This window comes from Furipterus horrens, unplaced genomic scaffold (assembly GCF_987537825.1).
Source record: "Furipterus horrens unplaced genomic scaffold, mFurHor1.1.pri manual_scaffold_6, whole genome shotgun sequence".
Classification (NCBI taxonomy): Eukaryota; Metazoa; Chordata; class Mammalia; order Chiroptera; family Furipteridae; genus Furipterus; species Furipterus horrens.
Genome location: NW_028327176.1, coordinates 171,022,353 through 171,041,275, shown reverse-complemented (window position 1 = coordinate 171,041,275; position 18,923 = coordinate 171,022,353). Strand labels below are relative to the sequence as shown.

The 18,923-nt window shown below is 39.9% G+C and overlaps 1 protein-coding gene across 2 annotated transcripts; it reads left to right on the top strand.

Moving 5' to 3' along the window:
- Positions 1-1,408: 1,408 nt before the first annotated feature.
- Positions 1,409-17,636, top strand: MTFR2 (mitochondrial fission regulator 2). 2 transcript variants are annotated; one of them, XM_090279883.1, is made up of 8 exons: positions 1,409-1,903; positions 2,621-2,736; positions 5,918-6,022; positions 6,468-6,580; positions 7,838-8,073; positions 9,876-10,230; positions 14,417-14,612; positions 16,600-17,636. In XM_090279883.1, the coding sequence occupies exons 2-8, from the start codon at positions 2,674-2,676 to the stop codon at positions 16,612-16,614; spliced, it is 1,083 nt and encodes a 360-aa protein (XP_090136009.1). In that variant the 5' UTR covers positions 1,409-1,903; positions 2,621-2,673; the 3' UTR covers positions 16,615-17,636. The 2 variants fall into 2 exon arrangements, with proteins under 2 accessions (XP_090136009.1, XP_090136010.1); XM_090279884.1 differs by lacking the exon at positions 5,918-6,022.
- Positions 17,637-18,923: the final 1,287 nt, after the last annotated feature.

The following is an 18,923-nucleotide window of genomic DNA, read 5'->3' as shown; positions in this document are numbered from 1 at the left end:
CACTAGGCATTCTTGTTTTTAGAGATGATTTATTTTTAGAAAGAGGCGAAGGGAAGAGAGGGAGAGAAACATCATGTGTGAGAGAAGCAATCTGTTGCCTCTCGCATGTCCCCAAGTGGGGACCTGGCCTACAATCCAGGCTTGTGCACTGGAATAGGAATTGAACTAGTGACCCTTCGTTTCTCAGACCGTCACTCAATCCGCTGAGCCACACCAGCCAGGGCGATACTCTTCTAAAAATCACTGGAGATAGACAGCATGGGTCAAAACAAAGTTCCTATTGTGGAGTTTACAGTCGAGTTTGGCTGCAGGAGGAGCATAAATACAGGGTGGGGCAAAGGTAGGTTTAAAGTTGTATGAAAAAAAAAAAAAGTATGGAAAATAATGTAATAACACAAGCATAAATACTGTTTTACATACAGCTGCGAACCTACTTTTGCTCCACCATGTACTATACATGGTGACAAGTGCTATAAAAAAATAAGGACCCTGGCTGCTGTGGCTCTGGATTGAGCGTCTGCCTGCAAACCAAATGTCGCTGGTTCCATTCCTAGTCAGGGCACATGACTGGGTTGCGCCTCAGGTCCCCAGTTGGAGGCGCGAGTGAGAGGCAACCACACAGTGATGTTTCCTTCTCTCCTTTCCCCTCTCCATAAAAATAAATATAAAATTATTTTTTAAAAAATAAGGAGCGGAGAGTGCTATTTACATATGGTGCTGGAAGGTCAGCTCCAGGAGGGCAAGGACCTTACCTGTCTTGACAATTATGGCATTTCCCCGTGCTTAGAACGGTGCCTGACACACTGTAGACGTTCAGTATTAGTTTAATGAAGAAATGTGGGCCATAGAGAAATTAGTTTTAAAATTCTGTTTTTTATGTAGGTCAGCCGCAAGCACAGTTGATCTAAAATTGTCATGTTATTCTAATGTATCGATCAGAATTGAAAATTGGAATATCCCCTGTCATGACTTAAGTGATCACTTGGCCATTGGCGACTAGGCCAGGTCAGTATCCGTCCCATTTTGGCGGCTTGGATAACAGGAGCGTTTCGTGAACGAATTCCAAGTACTGTAACGCTGCAGATCTCTCGAGGACAGTGCTTAGCTTCTGCTAGTCCCATAAGCATATGTTCACTCATTGATGATCAAACAGTAAATGGCGACTCCTCGTGGCAAGCGGATTTGGGAGAGTGGCCGTACTTCCGGTGTGGGGGTAGTGGGCGATATATTTTTTCTGCGAAGATCAGTGTGGGGCAGGAACTTTATATAGCGGGCCCGGCTTAGGGACCCAAATTGCTCCATAACACCCGGCTGTGGACACCGTATTTGAGAACACCCACATACTGGAAGCAATGTCAGGGGCGAGCGTCTTCATTCTCTGCGGCGAGCGTCTTCATTCTCTGCGGCATGTCCCGCCCACCAGCTGCCTGTTGTTTCTATTGGCTGCTTCGCGCCACTTAAAGGAGAAGCAAAATCCCAGTAGTCCAAATAACTAACGAAACTGACGTTATCGCGCAACCAATCAGAAGCAGCGGCCTTCAGCCTTGTCCAATGAGATGGGGCACAGGTCACGTCCCGCGGAGTTTGATTTTCGTCCAAGGATGCGGAAGTAGCGAGCAGCCGTCCTGGCGGAGAGCTGCAGCTTGTGCGGCACACGCAGGGAGGCGGCCGCGCCTCCAGTGGCGTTGCTGTGGCTGTGCGAGTGCTTCGTGGGCTGATACCCGGGTCGCTTACCACCTGTGTCCTTTCCAACCGAGGTTCATTGGTGGACACGGGTCTTACCGTTCCTGAAACAGGACGAGTTCATGTTGGGCTTCGTGGACTGAGGGCTCCGAGGCAGTGTCCCTTAACGACCGCATCTTGACATTCCTGTGTTTTCCAAGAGGCTCAGCTTCGGAGGAAGGTGAGCAAGGCGACTGTGCTGGGCCAAAGCGACGGACACGACCGGGCGCTAGTCTCGGCCAGTTACATGTTGGTTGGGTGACTGATTTAAGTCATGGATCTGGGGTTCTTGTTCCTTATCCATGAACGAGGAGGGATTGGTGGTGAGGAAGAGCTATTCATTTTGTTACAGCCTTGAGTCGGGCCGCCCTCCCTTCCTTCCGAATGGAGGGAGAAAGATTGGGAGAGAAACATCGATGTGGTTGCCTCCGGCACTGCGCCACAGAGGCCGCATTGTAGGCATGTGCCCTGAGGAGGAATTAAACCGACGACCTATGGTTTGCCTGACCTACCCAACCAAGCGAGCCACACTGGCCAGGGCCCCTGCCTGTTTTCGAGGCCGTGCTGAACACATCTCTCCCCAATCTTTCCAAAGCTTTCAGAACAACAGGGAGCTTCTCTGCTGTATCCAACCTATTGTTGATTAATATTTATTAGGCTCACACATCCTATGAACTTTTAATGCAATTTAACTGATAAAAATTGAACTTTCCTTTACCAGACCTTCCCCACTCCCCATTATTCTCTTTCCCTTTGACTTCCTTCAAAATAATGCCAGCCAGAAGAGATTAGTTGATATAATGTGTAACGATGGGACTTTTAGTTTATTTAATATAATTTATATGGCAATTATTTATTTGTCAAGAGTACTGTTCTCTAAATTTTTTTTTTCCTGAAGGTATCAAGAAAATGATAATGTTTCCTTGACTTTGTTCTGTGTTTGCTTCATCAATGTTTCCCATATTGAATATCTTAAGAGAGATGCTGGAATATTTTGGTGTTCCCATGGACCAGGTAAAAGTTTTCTTAATGGATTTGAATGAATCCATTGTATTTATTCTTGGGTATCATTTAAAAAATGACTGATATGTAAACATTTAAGGTGAAATTATTTCTCTTTAGATGCTACGAAGGTGGGTTTTCAACAGTTTAGCTCTGATAGTTTGATTTTAAAAAGGGATAAGATTATTAGGAAGCTATTTACCTGATGGGTCAAATGCCAGCAAAAGATGCAAACAAAATATAGACGTGACCTTCATATAATTAAATTTATTGCATAGGTAAATTACATTTTTAATCATCTAGTGCTTTTATTAAGGTAACTTAAGTTTAATATTTGGATATAGAATGACAAGTTATAGTTTAACATATTCAGAATAAGCCTTAAGGAGAGAGGATGGCATCAGTCTGAGAATTAAAAGCAAATCTAATTTTGTCTACTATCTACTAAGACAGTACGCTTGGTTCTGCAGGCAATAGAGAATAGCAATACAGTAGTCCCTCTCTATATCACGGTTCACTTATCACGTCCTCACTGTATCGCGGGATTTTAAAAAATATTATATTTAATTATTTATCGTGGATTTTTCGCTATATCGCGGGATTTTGCGGTCCTGTGTACATATGTTGTTAAAGTTACGTAGGTTTAAGAGTGTAGAATATGTTTAAGAACATAAGTAGTGTTTATAAAAGTGTGGAAAAGGTTAATAAGGGAGTGGGAAAGGTTATTAAGGGGACTGGGAATTGTTTATAAGTGTGTGGGAAGGGTTTATAAAGCCTTAAAAATATATATAAATACTAAAATAAATGTAAGGTTCCTACTTCGCAGATTTTCACCTGTTGCGGGGGGGGTGGGGTGTCTAGAACGTAATACCCGTGATAAGTGAGGGAATACTGTACACGATTCTTCTCATGGTGCTTTAATTTGAGGACATACATAGACAAATATAATACAAGACCAAATAGGGGACCCAAAATATTAGGGGGGGGCTTATAGAATAGACATGTTATCACTATTTGCTGTGGTGAATTAGAAGAGAGTTGTCAAGGTTGATTTCAGATTTTAAACAAAAGTAAGTTGAAGAATGATGGTACGCTATTCTTATAAATAGACAATACAGTATGAGGAACTAGTTTGAGTAAGGGGGATAAGGTGAGCCAGGCTTGCTGTTAGAATAAGTACAACTATTCTGCAGATAATGGGATACATGGTTCTAGAATGTCAGAAAGAAAAGACTTGATTCAAATTTGGAGTTATCTGTGTTGTTCTGAGATTTGAACCCATGGACTTCTGTAGGAAAGTGGCAGCCATGTTACAGTAGTTTGATATTTGACTGAAGAACGGAGGTGACATCAGCAATCTTCTTAAAAGTTTGTGGGAAGAATTGGGAGAAGCCATCAACTTGAAATGGCAGCAGGAATGAATTTCTTTTTCTCTTTAATGTTAGAAGTAAATTCATGTTTGCAAACACTGGAGAAGAACCTTATAGACAGGAAGACATTTAAGATACCAATAAGAGTGATGAGCAATGCCCTGAGGAAGGTAGTCTGGCAGAGGGTATAAATAAAATAAGCCTTTGGAAGGAAGATGGACAGTCAAGAGTAAAATAAAAATGAGAGATGGTGGGGAGATTTAGAATGGAGAGGAACGAAAATTGAGGTATATCAAACTGCAGTCCTCAGTTTTCTCAATAATAGGAGAGGTGAGACCACTTGAAGGTGATGGAAGTGGTGGTGTTGGGGATTTCAGAGCTTGGCGATTACTTTGGGCAACACAATATTGAATATAACATGTTAGGAAGGGGCTGCAGAATACCCAGGTAAAGTCAGCATGGGTTTGTAGTCTTCCTAAATATTGTTTTGTAATTTTTTTTTTCTCTAAAAGTAGTTGTGGTAGTATATCTGTTAGTAATATGAGAACACAATATCAAAAGGACGAACCATTTTTGAGAGCATATCGCTGAAACAATTAATTTGAAAACCCCTGCTTGTCAGGGAAGTCAGTAACATCGAAAGGAGAGTCCTAGACCAGTAATAGAAGAAGGAGGCGAAATCATAAAAATGATGAAGATGATCAGTGGCAATGAAGAAATGAGAGAACTAGAAGGGCAGGAGTTTGTCAGGATGGAAACTGCAGAGCAAGAGATGAAAGTACCATTCAAGTTAACCAAGAATAGGGTGACTGTTGAGGTACAGTACGTACCTCTCACTCTAGTGAAGCCTCTAGACCTGTGGTTCTCATATAAGTGGTAGTAGGGACACTTTAAATATAATTTATCAGATGTAGGGGACTGCCCTGCATGGTTTTGGGAATTGTAGCCTGGCTACAAGCTAGCCCCACCCCGGGAGACCTATAAGTCTTGACCAGAAGACTGGGAAGGCTGCAGGCAGGCATGGCCGGAAAGCACACTCAGGGGGTTCCTGTGGGAATTGGATTTAAAGAATGCACGTTCTGCTTTGAAGCTTGCTCTGTTTTTCTCATCTTTTAAGTTCGTTTAAGTTCGCTATAGACCCTGTGTAACATCAAATACCTGGAAGGTGTATAAAGCTTTGCACCTGATGTCCACATAGTGCCAGGATGCCTAATAGACTGTGACCCAAAATGCTTACTGTGTTTCTTACATTGTTATCAGTAATCAGTGATTGTTAACAGTAATCCAAGCGTTTGAAATTGATTGATGATTTATGCATCCTGACTCTTATCTCCTGGATACACTCCTCAATAAAAGGAACTTGAAAGGCATGATCGGGGCTCTTCTCCATTAGAGAGATCAGCCACCTTTCCTCCTCCCAGACAAAATACAGTGTTTGGGTTACTTATTGTCTCTCATCCGTGATCCTGAGACCACTGCTGGACGGTGAGTTTCCACCGAGCCAAGGGTGTTGGAGGCGACCCGCCTCACTCAGCCTGGCAGAGATTCTAGTGTTAAGAGGTCTGGAATCTGTATCCTGGAGGCTGTACTGTTCATTGTGGTAGCCACTAGCCAGGTATCACTTTTAATTACTTGAAATGTCTGAATTGAGATCTGCTATAGGTATAAAATACATTCTTTTAAAAAAGACTTTGAATACACCATTCTATATTTTCTTTTAAAAAATAAATGCAATCGCATCTTTTACATCTGCATTTTAAAAAACAGATATATAAACATGCTTAATAGAGTGCTTTTTAAAACAGTGCTTTATATTTAAATAGGTTTTGCAGGTTTGGGGAAATAAAGGTTATGGATCAGCTCGGAGTATTGTTCGTATTATTGGGAAAATTCTTCCTTTAGAACCTTGTCGTAGGCCTGATTTTGAGGTAAGTCAGTCAACATGCATTGTTTAATCACTATGTATAAAATAATCATAGGTACTTCTAGGGTAGAATAAAAGAAAAATATTTCCTGCAGAAACCTTTATCCCTAGAAACAAATTGTTTTACGTATGTTTTTGTGTTTATTTCTTTAAGTAATTACATTCAAAGATGGGCAGATGCAAAACAATACCTGAGTAGGTTTTTTTTATTCTTCTAGTTGGTGATTTATGATTGATGACATTAACCAGGAGAGAGATGACTGCCACACGTTTAGACTTTAGAATGATATTTTCTTCATTATTTTTTCTTGCCAATGGGTGCATGGTTTTCTATTAAACATCCCTTTTCTTTCTGCCTCTTGGATTTGTTAACTTATTTCATGTGCATGGCATGTGTCTTCCACCCACTCCCAACAGAGCTCTGACTTTTATTTCCTTTTTTCCTTTAGTTGATCCCACTCTTGAACTCTGTAGACTCTGGTAACTGTGGATCTGTAGTTCCATCTTTTGCTGATATTTTGTCTGTGGCAAATGATGAAGAAGCCAGTTATCTCAGATTTCGGTAATTTTACATACTTATCTTGGAAAGCGGGGTATGCGCTGTACTCTTAGTTCTTGGGCGTGTTGGAATTTCCTCAGACTCAGTGAACCGCTTTGTTTTCTCTGTCTCTGTACTGAGCTGTGTCCTGCTAATATTTTCTTAATAAGATAACTGCTTGTTCCTCACTTTTAGCCAGTTTTTCTTAATGAACATTTAAACCTAACAGAAGGCCTAGGAAGGAGTGATATTAAAATGCTATCAGAATCACTCTGTTTATATTTAAGCAAAGCCATTTCCTATACTAGGTACTAGATTTATTTTATTTTATATATTTATTCAAAACTTGTATAGTTCTTATAGGCAATGATGTTAAACATTTTCAAATTTTGAATGTCTTCTAGGGGGTACCAACTTATGTGTTACTATATTCAGATACAGGCTATAAGCATAATCAGGGTTAATTATTCAAATATGACTGCTAAATTTTTTTTTTTAATTTAATTTATTTTTAGAGCTAGGGGATGAGAGGAAGAGAGGGAGAGAAACATCAATGTGTGGTTGCCTCTCTCGCACCCCCAACTGGGGACCCAGCCCGCAAGCCAGGCATGTGCCTTGACTGGGAATTGAACTGGTGACCCTTTGTTTCACAGGTTGACGCTCAATCCACTGAGCCACACCAGCCAAGGCTAATGGCTAAATTTTTTACATGTCAAACTGGTTTATCAATTTTCAAAAATTTAAAATATCATAAATTTACCCTTAACATCATTCTGAATACAAGGCCTTTCAGTACTGTGTATTCAGAATATGTAGAATTTCTAAGTAAACCAACTTATGTCTAAGTAAATAAACTTGTGTCTTGAAAGTGAGTAGGCAGAACAGTTACAGGAAAATTATTTTTGTTTTACAATCAAAAAGAAAGGCTTGTTTCTTCATTTACTGAACACGTGCTGGTCACCTGTTATTAAAGGCTACGTTCTGTTCTATGTATTGAGAATACAGAGTTACATAAGATGCTGTGCTTGTCCTCAGTGAGTCTAGGGATAAATCATGGGGTAAAGAGAGCTACTCTGATTTTGTTTTGGTGTCTTTATTCCTCTTTGACTGAAATAATTTATTCCTCTTGGAAAATTTCCCCCCTCCCTTCTTCCACCTCCTCCCCCTCCCCAACCCCTCTTTTTCTTCTTTTTTTGTCTCTCTCTCTCTACCTCTTTTCCCCTCTCTCCCTGTCCCTCACTCTCTCCCTCTCCCCATTTCTTCCCTTCTTTTCACCCACAGAAATGGTATATGGAAAGACGAGGAAGAGGAGAAAAGTGATTCCTTCCATCCTTTGCAATTAGTTTGGGATCCGCTGTCAGCTGCTCTAAGACATAGCAAACCAATGAAAAAGTCTCAGCCTGTAAGTGAAGCTGCAATTAAAAAAATAGCTGCCCTGGAAGATGAACTAACATTTCTTCGCTCTCAGATTGCTGCAATTGTGGGGATGCAGGAACTGAAAACCAGTGCAAATTCTGGTAAGTACCATACTGGATTTTGCTATGGTACTTGCCTAGCATTTATGTCAGTACAGTTCTCGGTAACAATGCTGATGTGCATGTATTATGTGAATGTCATTAAATATAAAAAAGTGTTGGATATATAAAATTTTTATGTCTGATGTTTATTTAGAATAAATTAAGATATATTTGTATTGAAGGAGATAGCTTATGTTAAAAGAAGAGCTAAATATACTGCAGAAGATTGTAGTTTTGTACTGAAAAGCTTTTTTTTCTAAGTAAACTTTTCTAACTCTTCAGAAAAGCATTGGAAATTTAAGAGGAAGAATGCATTACTTTGAAAGAGAAGTGTAGATTTGGGATTCATATATTTCTAGTTTGAAGTTATTGTTGCTCTTCTTCCACCAACTTAGGTGAATAATATTCTCCAGATGATCCTTTTCTAAATTTTTAGAGACATAACTTGCTTTAACCTATAGATATACACACACAATACATATAAGTGTATATATATACACACACTCACATATAATTTATGTATAACACAATATATACAAATTATATACTATAAATACACAATATACAAATACATGATTAATATATAGATATTATGTAATGTGTAATAATAAAAATGAGCTATAAATACACACTTTTTTAGCACTCATGTGACACACAGCCTTTTAGGAGAAAATCTGCTGTGAATAAGTTAACTGTAATAGACCCTGCTAAGGGGATACATTCCAGGACCCCCAGTGGATGCCTGAAACCACGGGTAGTACTGAACCTGATATACGCTATGCTTTTCTTCTATATATGCACCTTTTCACTAAAAGAAAGCACTTCATGGCTTCTCCCTGGCATACCTAAATTGCCAGCATCATTACTGCCTCACTTCGGGGCCAATATTAAGTACATTAAGGGGGACTTGAGCAAACACTGTGACACCTCGACGGTTGATCTGATAACCCAGGCAGCCACTAAGTGACTGGTGAGTGGGGTGAGATTCATGTCCTGGGTGGGACGGAGTGGGACAACACGAGATTTCATCATGCGACTAGGAAAGGCCCACAATTTGAAACTTATAAATTGTTTATTTCTGGAATTTCCATTTGATATTTTTGGACCGAGGTTGACCACAGGTAACTGAAACCATGGAAAGCGAAGCTTTGGGTAAGGGGGGACTACTGTACTCTATACTCATCTTTAGGCTACTGCCTAAAAAACATATGCTTAGGTATTGCTACAGTGTTATCATAAAGTATACCATTTAAAAAAGTATATGTATTTATTTATTTTTAGAGAGAGGGGAAGGGAGAGAGAAAGAGAGGGAGAGAAACATTGATTGGTTGCCTCTCTCATGCCCCCAACTGGGGACCTGGCCTGCAGCCCAGGCATGTGCCCTGAATGGGAATCGAACCAGTAACCTTTCAGTTCGCAGGCTGGTGCTCAGTCCACTGAGCCACATCATCCAGGGCGAGTATACCATTTTGAGTGTTTCTAACTTCAAGTTAATTATAATGTTTTAGCATTTAAAATGGAGGATGAAATTTAGATTGGATGTGATTTACTGAAAAAGCACTTTTTATTTTCTCTTTAAAATATTTCTCTTCCCAGTTTTAAGAGGATCCTAACTGGATTAAAAGTAAATTTACTATTTGACCTGACTCTTATTAAAATCACTAAGCAGATGAGATTGCTTCTCCACCCTGGTCACATCATTATTGTAGTAACATTGCAGAAATTGTTTCTGTTTTGGTTTTAATTAGTGTTCTGTTAAAGAGAATTTTTCATGATTTTTTAACACACTACTTCGTTTTTAGGCTTCTTTGACTTGACTGATGAACCTGGTAGTTTGGGACAAGTGCCATCATCAGGGACTTCTCATCTGAGCGTCAAACCAGATTCATCTTCAAGTTCAGTCCTTCCTACTCCACCTCCACCACCCCCGCTGCCCCCGCCATTTTCTCCGCTACAGCTTCCATGTTCTCCTCTTGTGCAGCCAGGGTATAATATTTGTGACTCAGATAACTCAGCAACTGAAATGAAAAAACAGCACCCAGGTGCTAATAAGAGCACTTACAGTTGTCATTCAAAAAACCAGAAAAACAAAGATGTTCCAAACATGTTGGATGTCCTAAAAGATATGAATAAGATTAAACTTCGTGCTGTTGAACGGTATGTTGTCATAAACTGAGAAATGAGCCAAAATTTTATATTTATCAAAGTATAACATACACATGTTTCTCTTTTATTCCCCTTCACCCCAAATGTCCCTCCCAGAGAATCATTTTCAATTTTTTGATTTGTCTAGTGTATTATCTGTATTTTTGAAACAACATACCTCTTCTACTATTTATTGATATTTTAATTATATTTGCTTCCTACTCTTCAAGATTAGGAAGATATACTCAGACGTTCTACCGTCACACACAGGTGCACATATACTTATTACATCTTCCCCAAATCGTTAAATCAGTCTTTAAGTCAGTATGTAGAATGTACATTCTTATAATAGTATGCATTTATAGGTAAGCCATTTTATATACTTATATATAATTACACTTTGTTTTTGTTGAAAGATTTTATTTTATTTTTTTAGGAGTTAATTCCTGAGATCCTTTTTTTTAATTCCCCTTCAGGAGCCCCCTGTCCTGCTCCACTATCACGTGTCCCTCTCCAAGCCTGCTGCACTGCTCTCTGCCTTTCCAAGGCTTTCCTTCACCGGTGTCATGGCTTTCTCCCTCCCTCTCCTGTGTGGCAACACCTGTTTCCTGGGTGCCATATCTTCCTGTAGCCTCCTGAGAAAGAGCAGATAAGGTAGATTATTTTAAGACCTTGCATATGTGAAAATACTAGTTTATTCTCACAATTGCTAGTTGGACTGGGGGTATAATCGGCAGAAAAATCATTTTCTCAGAATTTTGAAGACATCGTTTCATTGATAACTAGCTCCCAGTGCTCCTGTTGAGAAGTTTATACCATTCCGATTTTTGATGTGCAACCTGCTTCTTTATTCTTGAAGCATCTAAGATCTTCTCTTTAGTCCTGGTATTCTGAAATTTTACGATGCTGTGCCCTGGAAAGTTCTTTTCTTATTTGTTGTGCTGGGCACTTGTGAACTCAGTCTAGCGTTTTAGGTTCATCATTTCTGGAAATCTCTTATAAATATTTCTCTGATAATTTTCTCCTTTTCCTGGAACTCCATTAGAAGTTTGATGGCAGAATTATTCCTCTTCATATCTTTCCCTTTACTGTTTTCTTTGCTTTTTTATTATACTTCCTAAGAAAAATTATTTAATTTACCTTTCAACTCTTCTGTTGGATTTTTACATTGTTGTCATATTTTTAATTTGTAAGAGCCATTTCTTTTTCTCTCTGCTCCTTCCTTTTCCGTATTTTCTTGCTTTTGTTTGTCTTATTCCACTGAAGATATTAACTACAGTTGTAAGTTTTAAGTTCTTTTGCTCTTGAATTATCTCCATTTTTCCCCGAGTTCCTTTTTTCCACTAGCTGGTTTTGGTTTCTAGCTGTGGTTTTGAAGCCTTACGCATCTGGCGATGGTTAGCTATGCATTCATTTTTAAAAGTGAGACAAGGAGGAGCTGACTGAAGGTACTTTGTGTGAAGTGGATTGTCAACTGGCAGGCTTTCCAATTTAGTGAGTGAGTGGAGACCCTGAGCATTTTGTTGGCCAGACCCCATGTTTCAGTAGCTGTTTGTCTTTTCTCTGGGGCTAGAGAGTTTTCCTAGAAAATTCTCCAATCTCCTTCTAGGTCAGAGTGCAAGCCAGGGAGTTTGAGAGCTGAGCGCGAAAGGAGAACAAGGAAGCAGCTTATCATTCAGTTGGTAGACTTTTTCTTAATCCTTTTGGGATGGCAGCTCACCCCCCACTCTCTTCGTTTTCATCAGCTTTCAACATTTTATTGCAATTCTGTCTACTCTCTCATCTTGTAATCTTTTGTCTTTTTGGGTGTACATCTTCTTTGTATCTTTTTTGTTTCTTAACTCTCATTTTAATAGGATTTCACAGAGATCTGGCATGTTCACCTGGAAATCCCTCGGTGAGGTGTCTGATGAGAAAATACATAAAAATGTTTTCTGTATCATAGTGATAGGACAGATAAGTCATTTCATCCTTAATGAGGCTGTGATTTGATCCTTGTGTGGAACAACTAGGGCAGAGGAGAATCTCATGTCTGTCTGCACACTTGGTCGCAGCTAGATCACTCACTGGTATCATGGGGCCCGGTCAGTGTAAAGTGGTGACTGTTAACATCGCTGGAGAAAGGCCTGAGAGGCCAGTAGGCCACCTTCCAGCCCCCTTTTCTCTCAGGTTGCTACAACTAACCTTGTAGATATTACACGTTACTGCGAAATCAGAGGAGACTGCCCACGTCCTGGCATTTGCATATGTACTACCTACGTTCTCTGCCTTCTGCCCTGTTTCTGTGACGGAGTGGCCTTGGTCATGCCCGGGCTCTCCCTGTGGTCCCTGGTTCCCCTTCTCTCTGTCTTCTCAAGGGTTTCACTTAAAATGATCCCTTCTTCTGTCTTCTGTGCTATCAAATTTTTCTTCTTTAATTTATTCTTTTTTTCCTGAGTTTTTCCCACCTTCAAAACATGTGTACCCCCAGTTATTATTGTTTCTGCTCCCCTTCTGCCGTAAGTCCTTGATGTCATCTGTAGTCTGCCTCCTCTTCTCACTGCCTCCTTCTACCCCTGTAACATGGTGTCTGTTCCCATCATTGCAGAGAAAGCTGCTCTTGTCCCGGTCACTTCATGGTGCCCACTTCAGTGGTCAGAGGTCACTGCACCTCTCGCCCTCTTGGCAGCATTTGATGATGTCAGTGGTTCCCTCCTCCGTGGAGCACTTTCTTCACTTGGTTTCAAGGAAACCAGACTTAGTTTTCCCTTTATCTCACTGTTTGCTCCTTCTCACTCCCTTGCTTACTGTGCCTCTGAGCTTCACCTCTAAATGTTGGCGCGTCCAAGACTCACAGCTCACCCCCCTCTCTTCTCCATCCCCATGGTTTCCTTTGGGCATCTCATCTAGTCCTGTAGCGTTGCTTACCGGCTGTGCGCACAGGACTCATTTATTTTTCTCTCCCTGCGCTCTCCTCTGAGCCTGTACCTTCATAACCGAATGCCTCCCTGACACCTTCACGGCCTGTCTTACAGATCTCTCAAGCTTCCCCTGTCCAGAGCAGGGCTCTCCCTGCCCTCACCTTGAAAACCTGTTCTCCCCCAAGTCTTTTGCATATCAGTACGTGTCAACACCATCATCCAGTTGCTCAGTCCAAATGTCTAAGAATTATCTTTGTTTTTTCCTTTTCCTCTCTGTCCCATATTTTTTCATCAGCATGCAAGCTCAAATTTGTGTGCCCTCATGATCGATCCTACTGCCAACCCCCATCTAAGCCACCAGTGGTCTCATCTAGCCTGGATGCCTGCAGTAGCCTCTTACTAGTCCCTCTGGTTTCATTCTTGCTTCTTTTTTCTTCACGTAACCAGAGTGATCCTTTAAATTTGAGGTAAGATCATGCTGTTCCCTGTTTAAAACCTGTGGTGATTTTCATGTGCTTAGAATAAAATACAGACACTCTGCTGTGGCCTCTAAGTCCCTCCAGGATCCAGCCCTTGCTTTTCTCTCTGAGCTCATGTCCTACTCCCATGATACTCACTGCACATCAGCGATTCCTGGATTTCTTATTTCTTTTTTTGCTCCCACATGCCAAGCTCCTTCCTGACACACCCACGGATGTTTACATCAAACTGAGTCCTGGTCATTTCCTTAAAGGGGACGTCATGTCACTAAAGAGGCTTTTCCTGATCATCTTACCTAAAGTGCTTTCATCCTTGTCCTTGTCATTGTCACATTACCCTATTTTATTTTATTCATAGCACTTATTGCTAGTGCTAACTTATTCATTGATCGTCTGCCACCAGAATGTTCCGTGGGAGCAGGATACTGCTCTACCCTCAACCTGTAAAATGGAGCCTGATGTAATAGCAGGTATTGAGTGAAGACTAAGTGAACAATTACCTTAATGGTTTTATTTTTATAACTCTGTAGTACTTTTAAAAGATCTTACATATTAAAAAAAATTTTCCACTGAAAAAATAGGTGATTTAAAACAAAGATTTTCAGCACAGATATTTGATAAGTCCTAAGACATGATACGATTGTGGTAGAGCCCACTTGGTTTCTTGGTTTTCTGATTCCTGTTTCAATCATGGCAAAGAATTTCAATTCCTTGAAGACTAATGAGATTGTGATACATTATGCTTATCTTTCTGCTATGTTTGTTAACAAGGAGCTTAAATTACACAAAATTTTAATTTATACAATTAAAAAAAAATAGGTCACCTGGAGGCAGACCCATTCATAAAAGGAAAAGACACAGTTCACAGTGGGATCCAGTGGCTTTAATATCCCAGGCACTGAAGCAGAAATTTGCCTTCCAAGAAGATGATTCCTTTGAGAAAGAAAATAGGTCTTGGGAGCCTTCCCCATTTTCTAGTCCAGAAACTTCAAGGGTGAACTCTAATAATGTAAAGGTAATTTTTCAGTTTTTCTAAAGTGTATTATTGGGTTGGCCAAAAAGTTTGTTTTTTTTTCCATAAGATGGCTTTAGTAGTGCTTAGTTATCTTGAACTTCATTTGAAAAGATTTTGTTAGGTTGTACTGTGACAGCTGTTACATCAGTGTACATTTAAAAACTACTTATCAAAATGGGTGAATTTTAATATTGAAAATGGAAGAAAATGAACATTTTCAGCATATTTAATATGTTTCATTATTTCAAAAAACGTAAAAACACAAATGACACACAAAAAGTGCAGTGTGCAGAGAAGGTGCTGTGACTGATCAAATGTGTCAAAAGCAGTTCGCATAGTTTTGTGTTGGAGATTTCTCTCTGGATGATATTCCATGGTCAGGTAGACCAGTTGAAATTGATAGCAGATCAAGACATTAATTGAGAAAAATTGTTACAACTTACGGGAGATAGCTGACATACTCAGAATATCCAAATCAATAGAACTATTGGTGAAAAAAAAAGTGTGTCTTTCATTTCACGGAAAAAACTAATTGGACTTTTTGGCCATCCCAATATTTATGATATATCTTTGCCTTCAAGCTCTCTTAAAGTAATTATGCAGAATGGGCTATACAGTTATTTGTTGGTGCTGCTAATGTTTCTGGTTTTGTTAACTTTTACATGCTCATTTTAGCTTTTAGCCTTCTGTGAAGTTTTTTGAAATAAAACACTTGACTTGAAAAATATTGTGCGTAAGTTTATAATGGTTCACCCTGGACAGGCGCTTACCTGATGTTGCTGTCTGCAGTATGAACTGGTGTCTGAAACTTGGAGAGGACCAGAGCCAAGTGGTGCGATAGATTCACGCTAACCTTAGTGACATGTGAATACTCCGTGGTTTTTCAGTCAAAGAAAGTTTTCAGATTAGAATGTTAACTGTGCTTTTAAAAAGCCTATGGGATCATAATTATCTTCAGTGACAATGCTTCTTGTTTGCTTAAAAGGACACACGCTAAATTTCAAATGCTTGATCCTTAAGGTTGCTCCTTATTTGAAGTCTCTTTTTTAAATTTAGGCATACTTTTAATTTTGGGGGTGTTTTTCCCATCGCCCAATTGAGCTAAGATGGAAATGAGAGGACTGTGGAAGAGGGACAGTCTAAAGTTGGGTGGGTAGCATTCAGGAGTGGTAGCCATCAGCAGAGGAGGGGACGGAAAACTTAAGAAGCAGACAGCAACCCAGAGAGTGTAGCAGAGTTGGGGGAGCTATCCTACCCACATTCTAGCGTGAGTGGTCTCTGAGCAACAGTTGGGTTGTGTACAATATCCGATGTTCATCATGTTGACTCAGAAAATTATATCCTTAACTCTAAAAGACAGAAAAGTCTATAGTTCAGAACTATCATAATAAATGATAAATATGCCTAAAAGTAAATGCTTAACATTTGTATAGGTATTTAGATCTTACAGAGTACTAGTTTGCTTATTTGATCTTCACAGCATTATCCTAAAATAAACAAAAACCCTCAGGCCAGTATTACCTGGTTTACACATGAGGGAAGGAACCTCCTAGTGCTAATGTCATCTGTCCATACCCCGCCATCTGATGGGCAGAGCAGTGACTAGTGCTTGGTTTATTAAAATTATAAAATGTTTGAAATCTTCAGTTACCTAAGAAATTCACTTGGGTAACTGAAAATACTGAACAGAGCATACGATTTCCCAGTGATAGCGGGTCAGTGAGGTGTTACAGAGACGTCTCATACTGTTCACTGTTCTTAGCACTTTCTCCCCAGTCAGCTACTAGCATCTTAGAGAAAGAACATTTTTTTGTATAGTTTCAGGCACAGTGCCTGACACATAAGCCCACTCTCAAATAACTTTATTGTTGAATGAATTAAACCTCCAGGGGTCATTTGGTGCTTGTGTTGCCATATTTTTTTTACATTAGAATAATTTCTGTGTTAAATATTTGCTTTATTTCTGTTTTGACATCATATTTTACAGTCAGAAGGACAGTGAACTAAAGGAAGAACTGACAGATGCAAAAACTGTTGTGACCAAGGTGTGAACGGTGCTCTGACTACGCTTACAGAGGAAGATCAGAAATGTGCCAGCATATCTTTCACTACATGTCACTCTTCTGTTAGTGAAACAAAATAAAGTCTATACACCAGGGTATGTTAGTGCAGAGGTCATAAAAGTCTTGACTCATTAAAAAAACATATATATATTCATTCTCACCTAAGGACATGCTTATTGATTTTAGAGAGAGGGGAAGGGAGGGGGGTTGTGAAAACAATATGGGAGGGAAACATCACTCAGTTGCTCCTTGTATGCACCCCAATTGGGGACCAAACTCACAACCTAGGTATGTGCCCTGACCTGGAATCACACCCGTGACCTTTTGGTTTATAGGACGATGCTCCAACCCACTGAGCCACACTGGCCAGGGATGAGAAGTCTTGACTTTTAAAAATACCCAACTCTGGTTTTGGAATATCTAGCAGTTCACTGGTTACTGGTGATAGATAGTTATATTAACTTTTTCCCATGTATGTTAATGTTATTAAAGGCTTAATACACACTTTGATTTTCCTAAGAGCTAAATAGTAAATGACAGTGTTTCTCATTAGAGAGCAGTAGAGTCTCACTGGAAGGTAACAGAAACCATTTTAATGGATTAAGAAATTAATATAAGCCAAGTTTATATGGTATTACTCAGCAAATGATAGTATGAGCTTTTTAAAAACAATTTCTTAAAGCAGTTATGACATCCTAATTTAGGAGCCTTTGTATTTTTTAAAAATGGGTAGTGATCTGGTTTACGTGGCATGCAGGACCTTGGGGATGTTCAAAGAATATAATTTTTTCATTAAGATAGTGATAACTTGAACCCTAAAAATTCTTTCTGAAGGTGATGAAGAATTATTCTTAGAAGCTGATTTGATAAATGCTAGTATTTAAAGAATCTTCTTCCCCAGTTTTGTCTGTACTTCCTATGTGAATATGTAAATATGTATGCCTGTTACTTTATTTCCTTTGTTACTACAGTTATACTCAGTTTCTTTGTAAATAAAATGTAAAATAAATGTACTTTTGTAATTTGGTTGTGGTTTGTAGAAATTCAAATTCTGTTTTTCCTTACTATGTTCATAAAGTCTGAATTTTTTTTTTTTTTTTGAAAGAGCCCCGTAGGTAGTTTCTTGGGTAATACTAATGAACTATAACTTCGGAGTAGCTATTTTCACTCTGCCCATTTACTAATGTGATACGGAAGTTTCCCTGTTTCCCTAAACCCTCCTGCCTGTGCACCAGCAGGGGGCTGAGGTTGCATTTGGACAGCCTCAGCACCCACCTTTTGCCAAGCTCTCCTTTCAGAGAAGCCCAGCCTTCGCACCGTGTTCTTGGGGCTGGGGCAGAGTCGGTAGCTTGGCGCTTCTGCACCAGCCCCTTCTCCCTGGCCGCCTTTCAGGTAGACGTGGCCACACAGCAGCTCTCTTCCAACCATGAGGAATAGCTTCGGATTACAGAGATGTGAACCCTGGTACTGCTGAGCTATGGAACCACCATCAGCAAGGGCTGTCTTCAACTTTCTGTTACATGAGAAAGATTAACAAGAAAAATGTGTCTCCTGGCTTTTCTGTTACTTGCAGCCAAAAGCATTGGTAATGATACAGCAGGTAGAGCAGCGTAGCTTTGATATCTGCCTGCTGTTCCTTCTGTGCCGTTTGTGACTGTTCTTGCTGTTGTTCCTGCCCCTCCTATTCATGCCCCCACTCTGCCTTTTGTCCTCTTTCATTGTCCTCATAATTAGAGTCCCCCCCCCGAAATAACTGCTTTTTAATTTCCCAAGGTAACTTGCACTTTAAGTTTTATAGTTTCCTTATCCAAAAATGTATCACGAACAACCCTTCCCAACATCTAGCAGATGTTTTTGAAAGATCCCACCCTGTGCCAAGTATTTCTTGAGATAGTGCTGGGTTTTTGTTTTTTTTGTTTTTTTTAATGGGGGTGTGGTGTGTGTGTGTGCTTTTCTGTTCTACTTCAGGATGAATTTCCCGCTTGTGCAAAAGCCCATTTCAGCACCGTGATGCCACAGGATTGAGCTGACCAGTTGCCAGGTATGACCTGGTGTCCTGGGATATGTGAGCACAGGCCTTGAAGTCTCGGAATGGCCTAAACCTAGGCTGCTGGTGATGCGTGTTTGCCGTGGGGTTCCTCAGGGTTAGGGATTCAGTGAGCCCTTCTCCATGAACCTATACAGAAATTAGCTAATACCGCATTCTTTCTAAAACCCTATTTGATTGCATTTTAAACCTATCTAAATA

Excerpts from the sequence above, each read along its gene's own strand:
- MTFR2 (XM_090279883.1), top strand. The coding sequence starts at position 2,674 with ATGTTTCCCATATTGAATATCTTAAGAGAGATGCTGGAATATTTTGGT. Across the intron at positions 2,737-5,917 it reads TTGGTGTTCCCATGGACCAG|GTTTTGCAGGTTTGGGGAAA; the intron begins GTAAAAGTTTTC and ends ATATTTAAATAG. Across the intron at positions 6,023-6,467 it reads GTCGTAGGCCTGATTTTGAG|TTGATCCCACTCTTGAACTC; the intron begins GTAAGTCAGTCA and ends TTTTTCCTTTAG.